Raw genomic sequence first — 13,253 nt, forward strand, 5'->3', positions numbered from 1 at the left:
GCTCATATGGATGAGTATATGTACAAAAATGAAAGCAAATAGAGTTCATACCAGCCTCTCACCACAATCAGATTGTCGTAGATCGTCATTATTGCCTTTTCACTTGTGTAGCTTGGATAATATGAAATGAAAACCACGCTCTAGCCACCGAAGACCATTGAACTCATGACGAACTTTACAAACCAAAGAAGAACAGCAAATATTTTTGGTGTTTTCAAATTAGAAACAAGAACAAAAGAAAACAAGCAAACAAAGCAAAATCTTTTTGGGTTTTCTCATAGCAAACCAACGATAGTAAATAGAGTAAACTAAGAGCAAAGAACCAAATAAACAAATGGTGAAGAGAAACAACAGAAATATTTTTGGTCTTTTTGTGTTTTAGGAAAGAAACAAAGCGAAAACAAAAGAATGCAAACTAACAGAAACACAGAAAAGCAGGATGACAGAAATCTGCCAAATCCTGACAGCAGTACAGAAATCGAAATTAACAAAAATCTTCCATTGCTCAGCTCAAAAAGTGTTCAACTAATGAAAGTTAGATAACAACCTGGGGCACATGCTCTAAAATTGGCAACTCAAAATAACGTTCTGGCTGTGCGCACGAATTTTTTTGGTAACAGCCCAGAATCTGTTTTTGGACAGCACTTCCCCAAATATCATCTCCCTTTCATTAGAAAACCACTCCAAGAGACTAAGCAAGTATGTACAAGTATCCAGCAACCATAATATGCAAAGAATGAGTGATGCCGGTATACCTCCCCCCAAGCTTAGGCTTTTGGCCTAAGTGGAGTTCATTCCCACGGTCCCCATGAAGTGGTGTCTCCGTAGTACGACGAAGAACGACCCGGTTCCGGTATGTCTTGGAGGAAACGTCGGGGTATGTGACGGTGTAGTCGTAGGAGGGCTCGGCGTTCTCGGAGTCATGTTGCTGGTGGAATTCTTGTATCTTCATATGTTCCTCCACCTCCTCCTTAGTGAGCGACCATGATTGCCTGCCAATACTAAATAAACCCGGCTGGGGAAGAGGGATTTCCTTCTCATTCCCATCAGCAAACAACATTCTATAAACTATATTATCTATAGTGGAGTCAGTAGTAACAAAATGATGGCTCTTCATATCAACAATATCTAGTTTCCTAGGGGTTAATGGCACATCATTAGAATCAAGAGGAATCTTTAAATGTGTTAAAATGCGCAGTGCAATAGTTCCTCCAAAAATAGGCCCCCTGCTAGACAGGCGGCGAGCAATAAGAGAACCAAGATGATAAGATGTCTCTCCAGTAAGTGCAGCATTCAAGAAAGCAAGATGGTAGCTAGAGATATTGCTAGTATTTTCTCTACCCAAAATGCTAGTAGCAATGTAATATGCAAAATATTTAATAGCGGGGAGTTGAATGTTTCTTATCTTCCCTCGTCTGGATAGTGCGGCAATCATCCTCGGTGATCCCTCGGTAGAGCTCCAACAGGTCTCGGGGTTGTCATCAATCCTCCTTGCTGTACCTACATGGGCAATATCCAATGCACGACAAAATTCTTCCAATTCCATAGTAACAGGAATATCATAGATCTTGAATGCAACTGTCGGCTCATATTGCGTGTTGTGGAACTTGAAGCTCTCAACGAAAATTTTGGTGAGCATGTAGTATTGCTCCCTTTCATCCCCCACGTAGGTGGCTAAGCCTGCCCTGTTGACAAGGGCGAAGAAGTCATCCAATATCCCTGCATTTGTCAGAAAATCATAACATGGGAAGGATGAAGCATTAGGAGCCCCATTGTCCTCCTCGGGCGCGAAGCTAGGCGCGATGATATCCTCATTGTAGGATCGCCTAATCTGAGTGGATGACCTCGAGGGCCTCCCGGTGCTAGTTGTTCCTTTCTTGAACAATTCTCCAAATTTGAATTTCTTCATCTTTCTTTTCTGAAATTTTTCAACAATCATTATAAAATTTGATTTCAAGGTATATAATTTGAAGGGAACTACTATAGGAACTTGCTAGAGTACTACACATGCATCAAAACTAATTTCTTCCACTTAGAACAAGCATGCAAGCTCACTAAACATGTTATCTACAGCAGACAAAATATTCAAGATATACTCAACCAAACGAAATTCTAATTGGACAATCAAAGGAGTCACATACCAAGGAGTAAATATGCCAAATTTCAAACGAAATCAGGGCTGAGCAAGGAGATCGAAAAATCGCGAGTTCTTGAGCAGAAACACGAGTGAGAGGAACTTGGTACGAGTTTTTCGGAGAGAGAAGATGCTTGGGAGGAAGAGATGATGTAGTGGGGCAAGGAGGGGCCCACACCACGGGGTGGCGCGCCCACCTCCTTGGCCGCGCCGGCCTGTGGTGTGCCACCCTCTCGGTGCCCCACAGGTCATCCTCTCGGCACTCCCAGGTGCCTCGTCGAAAAATAGGACCAACGGTGTAATTTTTGTAATTTTTGGAAAACTTTGAAAAATGCACATTTCTGGGTATTAAATTAATGATTACTGCGCAGGAAAATGATTTCTAAAATCTTAACAACTAAAGCATATTGCAAAACAAAAAGTGCTACAGCAAGTAAAATAAGTGGAGGGAGAAAGAAAGAAAGAAATGTTGTTTAGCTCTCTTATGCATTAAAATATACTTGTTAACAAGGTTGATCAAGTCTTGCCACCAAATAAATTTTATATGACATAAGAAGAAATAAACCTCAAATCAATCATGTTACCTTATATTGAATTGATATGGATCCAATCACAAGAGTTTGATATTCTTCTTTAGGCTCATATATAGGACAATCAATGGATCCCACTTTGATAGTTTTCACATTAAAAATTGTATTAACTCCGCATACTTTATCAATCCTCTTGGGAAAATAGACAGTGTGTTCCTTATCATCAACATTGAAAGTAACCATGCCTTTATTGCAATCAATAACAGCCCTCTGCAGTATTAAGAAAGGGTCTTCTAAGAATAATGGACATATTATCATCTTCGAGGCATTTCCAACACAACAAAATCGAGTTAATATCAAGCAATGCTTGAGTAACTTGAACAGGAACATTTTCACATAAACCAACAGGAATAGCAGGTAGATTTATCAGCCATTTGCAAAGATATATCAGTTGGTATCAATTTATCTAAATCAAGTCTCTTATAAAGAGAAAAAGGCATCACACTAACACCTGCTCCCAAATCACATAGAGCAGTTCTAACATAATTATACTTGATGGAACAAGGAATAGTCGGTATACCGGGTCGCCCAACTTCTTTGGAATCTTACCATTGAAGGAGTAATTAGCGAGCATAGTGGAAATTTCCTCATTGGGGACTTTCCTTTTGTTAGTAACAATATCTTTCATATACTTTGAATAAGGAGGCAATTTAATAGCATCGATCAAAGGGATTTGCAAAAATAAAGGTTTCATCCAATCACAAAATTTATTATAATGTTCCTCCTCCTTTGATTTTAGTTTCTTAACAGGAAAAGGCATTTGCTTTTGAACCCAAGGTTCTCTTTCATTACCATGTTTCTCAGTAATAAAATCTTCTTTAGTGTACTTTTTATTTTTAGCAGGCTTTTCAGGTTCTTTTTCAACCTCTTCTTTATCAGGAGTATCATCCTTATCATTATCTTTATCATGTTCATTACCACTTTCAGTTTCAGCATCAGAAATAGAAATACTATTAGGATCATTAACGGGTTCGAGAGGATTCTACAACATTCTTATGTTTCTTTTTCTTTTTCTTAGATGGGGCACTAGTTTTAATTAGTTGAGAATCTTGTTCAACTCTTTTGGGATGCCCTTCAGGATATAGAGGATCCTGGGTAGAAACACCACCTCTGGTTGTTACTTCATAAGCATGTTTTTCTTTAGAATTATTTCCCAACAAGTCATTTTGCACTTTAGTAAGTTGATCAATTTGAGTTTGAACCATTTGAAAATGTTTAACAAGTATCTTAACATCATTGGAGGTTCTCTCCACAATACCATGCAATTCACTAATAGCTCGAGAATTTTCCATTAAATGATTCTCTACTCTCATATTAAAGTTTTCTTGCTTAACAATATAATTATCAAATTCATCTAAGCATTGAGCAGGAGGTTTTGAATACGGAATATCCTCCCTAGTAAAGCGTTGAAGAGAGTGTACCTCAATCATGGATGAAGGGGGAGTTATCTCACATAAATCTTCTATAGGAGGTAAATTCTTCACATCTTCAGGTTTAATACCCTTCTCTTTAAGAGACTTCTTGGCTTCCCTCATATCTTCATCATTTAATTTAATCATACCCCTCTTCTTCACTATCGGTGTCGGGGTTGGTTCGGTGTAGACCAATCATCATGATTCCGGCCTATTTTAGCCAGTAATTCTTCGACATACGCCCGGAGTTCTTTTCCTGAAAACACAACCAGCACAACTATCCAGGTATGCCCTAGACTCAATGGTTAGTCCACTATAAAATATATCAAGTAAATCATGCTTTTCCAAATCATGGTCAGGCTGAGCTCTAATAAGAGAGAAAAATCTAGCCCAAGCCTCAGGCAATTTTTCCCCATCTTCCTGGTCAAAATTATAAATTCTCTGCAAAGCAGCATGTTGAGCACTAGCAGGAAAGTATTTTCGAAAGAAAACATCACGCAAGTCAATTGGACTTTTAATAGAACCATGAGGCAAATTATTATACCAAGTTTTAGCATCATCCTTTAATGAGAAAGGAAAAATTTTAGCAACAAAATAAGTACGCATCTTAACATCATCAGAAAACACGCTACTCAGAGTAGATAACTCAATCATGTGTTCAACAGCACTTTCTTTTTCAGTACCACAAAAGGGTGTTTTCTCAACAATAGCTATATGAGATAGATCAAGAGAAAAATCATAATCTTTATCCCTAATGTTTATGGGAGATGTGGCAAATTTAGGATCAGGAGATGGTTTATATCTAACAACATGTTCTGCAAGCAACTTTTTAATTTTCCTTGCATCAGTAGTAGCATTGCATTTTTCAATAAAATCATCATCAAGCTCTACATAATCTTCATCAAGATCATCACTAGAATATTCAACGTGACTCGAGTGAATTAACAGTGTAGCAGCATTTTCATTAGGAGTTTCGGTATTTTCAATTTGTCTAGACTTAGCAATTGTAGCATCTAGAAAAGATCCTAACGAACCATCATTATCAAGCACAGCAGAAGCATCATCACAATTATGAGAGGAATTTTCAGATTCAACGAAGTACCGACGATTTGAAGCTTGTGGTGGTGAAACAAGTTTACTTATCACGAGATGGTGAATCAAGAGCAGCAGAGGTACTAAGAGTTGTACCTTTTCTTGTAGTGGATGGTAATATGGAGATCTTAGTATCGCGAGGTTTACCCATGATGGAGAATTTGCAGCGAACAATATCAATCCAAGTGAACTTCCAAATAAAGCTATGCTCCCGGCAACGGCGCCGAAAAATAGTCTTGATGACCCACAAGTATAAGGGATCGCAACGAGTCTTCGAGGGAAGTATTACCCAATTTATTGATTCGACACAAGGGGAGACAAAGAATACTTGTAAGCCTTAACGACGGAGTTGTCAATTCAGCTGCACTGGAAACAGACTTGCTCGCAAGAGTTTATCGATAGTAACAGTTTTATGGCAGTAGGAATAATGAAATAACAGCAGCAGTGGAATAAAGACAGCAGTAGTGATTATAGTAAACAACAGGATTAAAATACTGTAGGCACAGGGACGGATTTAACGGGCGTTGCATGGATGAGAGAAACTCATGTAACAATCAAAGCATGGGCATTTGCAGATAATAATAAAACGGTATCCAAGTACTAATCAATCAATAGGCATGTGTTCCATATTTAGTCGTACGTGCTCGCAATGAGAAACTTGCACAATATCTTTTGTCCTACCAGCCGGTGGCAGCCGGGCCTCTAGGGAAACTACTGGAAATTAAGGTACTCCTTTTAATAGAGTACCGGAGCAAAGCATTAACACTCCGTGAACACATGTGATCCTCACATCACTACCATCCCCTCCGGTTGTCCCGATTTCGTCACTTCGGGGCCATTGGTTCCGGACAGATGACATGTGTATACAACTTGTAGGTAAGATCATAAACAACGAATATCTTCATGAATCAATAACATGTTCGGATCTGAGATCATGGCACTCGGGCCCTAGTGACAAGCATTAAGCATAACAAGTTGCAACAATATCATAAAAGTGACATCTACGGATACTAGGCACTATGCCCTAACAATCTTATGACTATTACATGACCAATCTCATCCAATCCCTACCATCCCCTTCAGCCTACAAGCGGGGGAATTACTCACACATGGATGGGGGAAACATGGCTGGTCGATGGAGAGGCGTTGGCGGTGATGGCGGTGAAGATCTCCTCCAATTCCCCGTCCCGCGGAGTGCCAGAACGGAGACTTCTGGCTCCCGCGACGGAGTTTCGCGATGTGGCGGCTCTCTGGAGGGTTTCTGGCGACTTCAACTTCTCCCCGTGCGTTTTTAGGTCGAACCCGATGAGTAGTCCGAAGGGGGCGTCGGAGGCCAGCCGAGGGGGCCACACCATAGGGCCGCACGGCCCCCCCTAGGCCGCGCCGCCTTATGGTGTGGGGCCCTCGGGCCTCCACCTCTCTTGCCCTTGTGGCTCCGTCAGTATTCTGGTAAAATAGGGCCTTCTCGCATAAATTCCGAGGATTTTCCCGAAAGTTGGATTTACGCACAAAAACGAGACACCGGAAGCAGTTCTGCTGAAAACAGCGTTAGTCCGTGTTAGTTGTATCCAAAATACACAAATTAGAGGCAAAACAATAGCAAAAGTGTTCGGGAAAGTAGATACGTTTTGGACGTATCACTCAGCTTCATCTCACCTCATACAAGCCACCAAACAACTTCTTGGCTCAGCATGGGTGAACACACCCAACCCACCAAACACATGACAAAATCTGAGAGCAGCTTGTATGAGGTGAGCAAATCTCAGCTGGGAAAGACAATCTGAAGGGGACCGATCTACCAACACACCCTAAGTGTCTGGTAGTCAGATTGTCTATCAGCGTTGGTAAATTGAGATTTAGACTGGGTTGCAACGTATTAGACTTAGACCTGGTGAATACTGCAAAACTTCTGTTCATGTGGTGATTTACGCAAGGAACGGAGCTGAACCAGGTGAAATGTGCAATTACCTCAACACCGTCGTTGGAACTTGGAAGAATCGCAGTTCGATCTCAGATCAGGCCTCCTCGGTGTATGCCCGTGCCCAACTTGGCGCCGGTAGCCAGATCCACGCCACCTTCTCACTACGCAGTACGCACGCACCCACCACTACACGGTCTACACCTACCCGACCCGCACATCCGCCACGGTTCCCCCTGCTCAGCTCCCGATCGATCTCTGACTCTGCTCCGACTCGTCGGAAATGGAGGTGCTCTGCATCGGCACGGCCGACACCAAGCTCGAGGAGCTGCTCTTCCTCGCCGCTCGCCTCCGCTCCGGCCTCGCCGCCTCCGACTCCGCCCCAGAGGTACCACTACACTGTGCGCCTCTGTGTCTTTTTTTCTCATCCCCTCATACACCTAGCCGAAGAGTTTACTAGTCTGCAATTTGACTTCCATTTGTCTGCTTGATGCGGTGGTTGGCTCCCCCTCTAAAACAGAGAGCACACGCATTTGATTTGGTTGTTCCCACAAGATTCTAGCTCCACCTAGTTTAGAGCTGCAGTGCAGTTTTGACTTTTGAGAGAGCTCCTTCACTGAACATAGAAGCTGGACTGCTGGAATTCTGTCTCTGAACTTCACACTAATGAGTAGATTTAAGACAAATGCTACTGAACATGGCCTACACTAGAGCATCCAAACTTCTGGCGCATGCCGCTTGCCGCATCTTTATGTGCACTTGGGCATGCTCTTGGAGTTGTCCTGTGGATTTACTATTTTCTTGTTTTAACTCCAGCATAACATGTGGTCTGTTGACATGGTAGGTTCAAGTAAGTATAGTGGATGTCTCCACGACTAAAACAGCACCAACACAAGATTCTAAAGACATTCCAGTTATTGCGAGAGAGACAGTTCTCTCATGTTATCCAGATGCCAACCAACAAGATCTTCCGGATGACAGAGGTGAAGCGATAGTGCTCATGTCAAAAGCTCTTCAGAGCTTTCTGAAAAACAGATATGAGGGTGGTACCCTGGTTGGTGCTGTTGGCTTAGGAGGAAGTGGAGGAACCGCGCTAATTGCTCCTGCTCTAAGATCCCTGCCGCTCGGAGTACCTAAGCTTATTGTATCCACTGTTGCGAGTGGCAATACTGCACCCTATGTTGGCACATCTGACTTGGTATTGTTTCCTTCAGTTGTTGACATATGTGGAATAAACAGTGTCAGCCGTGTTATACTGTCTAATGCTGCTTCAGCTGCTGCTGGAATGGTACATGGGGTATTAATGGCTTCCGGCGAATCAGATGAAACAGACACAAAGCTGACTGTTGGGATTACGATGTTTGGCGTTACCACACCATGTGCAAATGCTGTCAAAGATAGACTGAACAAAGAAGGGTACGAGACGCTTGTGTTCCATGCCACTGGTGTCGGAGGCAAAGCAATGGAAGAACTAGTTAGAAGTGGATTCATACAGGTAATACTTCCATGTGTTTCTGTACATTTATTTCCTTGTCTTGCTTATTTGCTGTAAGTTCCTAGCTAGCTGGCATAAGATTCTTTTTTTTGGAAAAAAATCTTGTGAAAATTATATTTTTCAGTTCATGAACCCTGATGAACTCATTGTCAGATAAAAATTATACTGATGTTAATTTTCTGTCTGTGTTTCTCATCTTTCTTCCATTTGGTTGCATATAGGGCGTATTGGACATAACAACAACAGAAGTTGCGGACCACATTGTTGGCGGTATCATGGCATGTGATGAGACCAGGTTTGATGCAGCTATAGATAAAAATATCCCTCTTGTTCTCAGTGTTGGGGCCTTGGATATGGTTAACTTTGGAGCTCATGATACAATACCTTCTGCTTTCGCAGAAAGAAAGATCCATGTACATAATGAACAGGTTAGGCAAAGCATAACTGTCCGATTTTGGTCTTCATTTTTCTTCCTAAATTAGCTTACAGGTTAGGATTCCTCTAGGATATCTGTAATGGGGGTACCCCCGGCCTCTGGTTCACACCTGTTTGAGTCCTATTAAGATTGGGGTACCCCCCATTTCGGAAAAAAAAAGGTGGCCACACCTTTTTTTTTTCCGAAATGGGGGTACCCCCAGCCTCTGGTTCACGCCTCTGTGAGTCCTATTAAGATTGGGATTAGAGTCACCATATTCAATATTAATCCTATCTGTCAGTTAAGAAAATCCATCCTTTACATATGAGATCTAATTGCTACCTTAGGAGTCTACTTTATGTTCTGTTATTTGTGAGGATTTCACATTTCCTAGTTCTCTTGCGGTGAGTAAAAGACCATGTAATTCTTTCAGATTTCGCTGATGCGGACTACCGTGGAAGAGAATAAGAAATGTGCTCAGTTTATTGCTGACAAGCTGAACAAATCTTTCTCCAGAGTTACTGTTTGCCTGCCACAGAAGGGTGTCTCTGCAATAGATGCACCTGGAATGCCATTTTATGATCCCGAGGCTACATCTGCACTCTTGGATGAGTTAAATACTCGTATTACCAAAACTGAGAATAGACAGGTTTCTTCATGTTACACAATTTTCACTGCTATTGCATCGCTAAAGGATCTTCCGATGAACTAATCTGGTAGGGTTGTTGATAGGTGAAGCTGCTTCCTTATCACATAAACGATCCTGAATTTGCCGATGCCTTGGTGGATGCATTCTTGAGAATGGATATAAAGGCCTCTGGTGACATAACTCGGAAAAACAACATGGTCGTGCCTAAGCAAGATGCAAATAAAAAAGAATCTTGTGCAGGAGAGAGGATTTTAGATAGTTCTATCATATGGAGACCTCCTGTGGATTATCCTGATGCAAGACCAGGTTAGTGGTGATTCTATTTCCATCTATTATGGGCACAAAATTCTTATGCTCACACAAACAGACTGTTGACTAAAACAACTTTTAGTTCCTCAACAAAAAAAAATTGTAGAATGTTATCTGATAGTACTTTGTTATCTGATATGCTGCATTGCAGAATAAATCCCGCAGTGTGAAGTTATAATTTCATTTTTTTTCTTTCATAATTCGCGTATGTTTTTGTTGGAAAGAAAACAGTAGGGTGGAACCCCCTACATTATAAATGGGAGCCTAAATCGCGTCCACAAGAGTGTCATCATCATAACTAGGGAGTTGTAAGAATCTGTGTCATCTTGACATTTGTTCTAATACAAAACGATGTGCTCGATAAAGTTCATTTGTGTATTTCCAGTTGTTCTAAAGGCCAACATAGTTCTGAGTGACTACACATTTGGGGCTGTGATACAGTAATCTTTGGTCAGCTTCACCAGTTCTTCTGGACTTGATTTGGGGATGACAGCAGGTTGTTGTCCAAGGATGCACAGCAATGGTAGCAGTAGTTAGGCGTAGTCGTGGTTTGAAATGGTAGGCATTAGAACAGAAGCGTGTTAGGTGATAAGTTGATTGGAAATCTCAAGAGATCAGTTTGCTAAGAGATAACATTCCTAAGAGCTAAGATCTCCGTATGTATGCCATCAATTTAGATAAGACTATTTGGAACTCCCTGTTCAAAGGGGCTCAATTGTTTCAAAAGGCATCATGTAGCACTGAACCCCCTGAAAACTGCCATGTTCAGCCGCAGCTGGGGATGAGTTCAGCGTGCACAGAGGGGCAAGTTTGGCTTACCTGCCTATTCTTTGAGATCACAACCAGAAACACACTACCTATATGCTCTCTTGCATTTCCAGAGTACCGCGTCAGAAACCTTGGTATTACCTCACATGTTTGTAGCCGAATTAGGATTAAGTTAAGCTGTTATTAACTGCGCTAAGAGTTCACCCTATTTGCAGATGTTATGCATGCATCCAAAAGGATAATTTCAAAACTCTAAAGAATTCATAAATATACGGAATTGGTGTGCATGGATGAAAGAACTACAGAAGATCAGAAAGTATGTGTTGGATTCTAGGGTATAATGAGGATTCCACATCTTTTAGCCTCACGTGATACCAATCATGACAGAACAGATAATCAGTAGCTTCATAAGTGACATAAATCTCCATATTTCATTTTCAGCTTATTGTCTCCTTGTGAGTGCTCTTCATTCATTTCAGGTTTTGAGATCTATTGACACAATGCTAAAACTGTATATCCTAATGATTCTAATGGCTTACTCTTCAATGCTGATAGAAACTTTGCAAAAGACAAAGTCAATACTACATAGATTAAAGCAACAAATCGGTGACGGTATTCCTGTTATTGGAGCTGGTGCTGGAACAGGCATATCTGCAAAGTTTGAAGAAGCTGGTGGGGTTGATCTGATTGTGCTGTACAATTCTGGGCGGTTTCGAATGGCTGGAAGGGGCTCATTAGCAGGGCTCCTACCATTTGCCGATGCAAATGCCATTGTACTTGAGATGGCCAATGAAGTGTTGCCTGTAAGTTTTATAGAGTAACAAACTTCGCTCTTCCTTTCCTGTCAACCGACTGACATGCTGATTTAGGTCGTTAAAGAAGTGCCTGTTCTTGCTGGGGTTTGCGCTACTGATCCATTCCGAAGAATGGATTACTTCCTCAAACAGCTAGAAGCCATTGGATTTTGTGGTGTCCAAAACTTCCCTACGGTTGGTCTGTATGATGGGAATTTCCGACAGAACTTGGAAGAAACTGGAATGGGGTACAGGTATAACTCACCACATCCTTATTCTTGGATATGTGTTTTATCCATGGCATGGCATGATTGCATGAACAGAATCGGCACATGAAAAACTACGGTACTGAATTTTGTATATGGTTTCTGCCTCAGTCAGATTATGGTTAGCTTCCTGTTAAGGGGAAGATGTGCTTATTTGAAATCAAGTTAACTTCTAGTAGTAAAAGATGGCATGCATGTGAGTTTTTTTTTCAAGATCATGTTAACTAGGTCTTGTCATTTGGCAGCATGGAAGTGGAGATGATCTCAAGAGCTCACAACATGGGTTTCCTGACGACTCCGTACGCTTTCAATCCAGCAGAAGGCGCTGCCATGGCCAAGGCTGGAGCTCATATCATAGTGGCGCACATGGGTCTCACAACAGCCGGGTCGATCGGCGCAAAGACAGCTGCGACTTTAGATGACAGTGTTGTTCGGGTTCAAGCCATCGCCGATGCTGCACTGGGTGTTAATCCTGCCATCATCGTTCTCTGCCATGGAGGTACGCATTCTAATTTCTGCAGGCCTCGAGTAACAGATGCTATGTCGATGCTCTATGTTTATCATGCAAAATCATGTAATTCTCATGCACGATTCCATCAGGTCCCATATCAGGGCCACGGGAGGCGGAATTTGTCCTGAAGAACACTAGTAGGGTCCACGGATTCTATGGTGCTTCAAGCATGGAGAGATTGCCGGTCGAGCGGGCCATCACAAACACTATGAGGGAGTACAAACTCATTTCACTAAAATGAGAACGGTTGCTTACAAGTGGGCATGTGAAGCCTGGTGATGGAAACTTTGTTGTCACATGTAAATTACTACCAACTGTGCCTTCCGCGTGTGCATAATACTACCTCCATCCTAAAGATTAAGGCTTTTTTTAAGTCAAACCAAATAAAGTTTGACCAAACTTTTAGAACAATCTATCAACAAATATAATATTTTGTAGATACCATACAAAAATATATTTCATTATCTATTTAACGATATTAATTTTGTATTTTGCATGTTAATAATTTATATTGACAAAATTGATCAATGTGATGTAGTATGTCGTCCCTTGGGGGTGAGGGGACATAATTATGGGAGTTATTATTTTAGTTAACTAGATGATCATATATAAGGTGTTACAACTTTTACTATGATTGGGGAATTTAGGAGCCGTTTAGGCTAGTTAATCCAACGGTGGAAAAATCACTAGTACCGAAAAGTAGTGGAAATTAAGTACCGGAAAGTATTGGAATTATATATTTATTTTAGTTTAACAGAAGGGTAGTTACGTAATTTCGCGTTCAGATGTTATCCTTCCTGCGGCTTCACCCTCCCCGCCGCCCCGCGTCGTTGTTCCATCCGGCCGCGCTATGGAGGCGGCCGCCGCCCTGTCACCTCCCGTCGTCGCCGCCCTGACGCC

The 13,253-nt window shown here is 41.6% G+C and overlaps 1 protein-coding gene across 1 annotated transcript; it reads left to right on the plus strand.

Annotated features, from left to right (window-relative positions):
* The first annotated feature begins 7,352 nt into the window (after positions 1 to 7,352).
* On the plus strand, positions 7,353 to 12,763 carry LOC124676832 (toMV susceptible protein tm-1(GCR26)-like). The gene is made up of 9 exons (XM_047212857.1): positions 7,353 to 7,534; positions 7,991 to 8,641; positions 8,863 to 9,069; positions 9,490 to 9,705; positions 9,789 to 10,011; positions 11,338 to 11,585; positions 11,652 to 11,830; positions 12,088 to 12,341; positions 12,443 to 12,763. Exons 1-9 carry the CDS (start codon positions 7,430 to 7,432, stop codon positions 12,592 to 12,594), a joined length of 2,235 nt encoding a protein of 744 aa, XP_047068813.1. The 5' UTR covers positions 7,353 to 7,429; the 3' UTR covers positions 12,595 to 12,763.
* The last annotated feature ends 490 nt before the right edge of the window (positions 12,764 to 13,253 follow it).

Source organism: Lolium rigidum, chromosome 1, assembly GCF_022539505.1.
Source record: "Lolium rigidum isolate FL_2022 chromosome 1, APGP_CSIRO_Lrig_0.1, whole genome shotgun sequence".
NCBI classification, from domain to species: Eukaryota; Viridiplantae; Streptophyta; class Magnoliopsida; order Poales; family Poaceae; genus Lolium; species Lolium rigidum.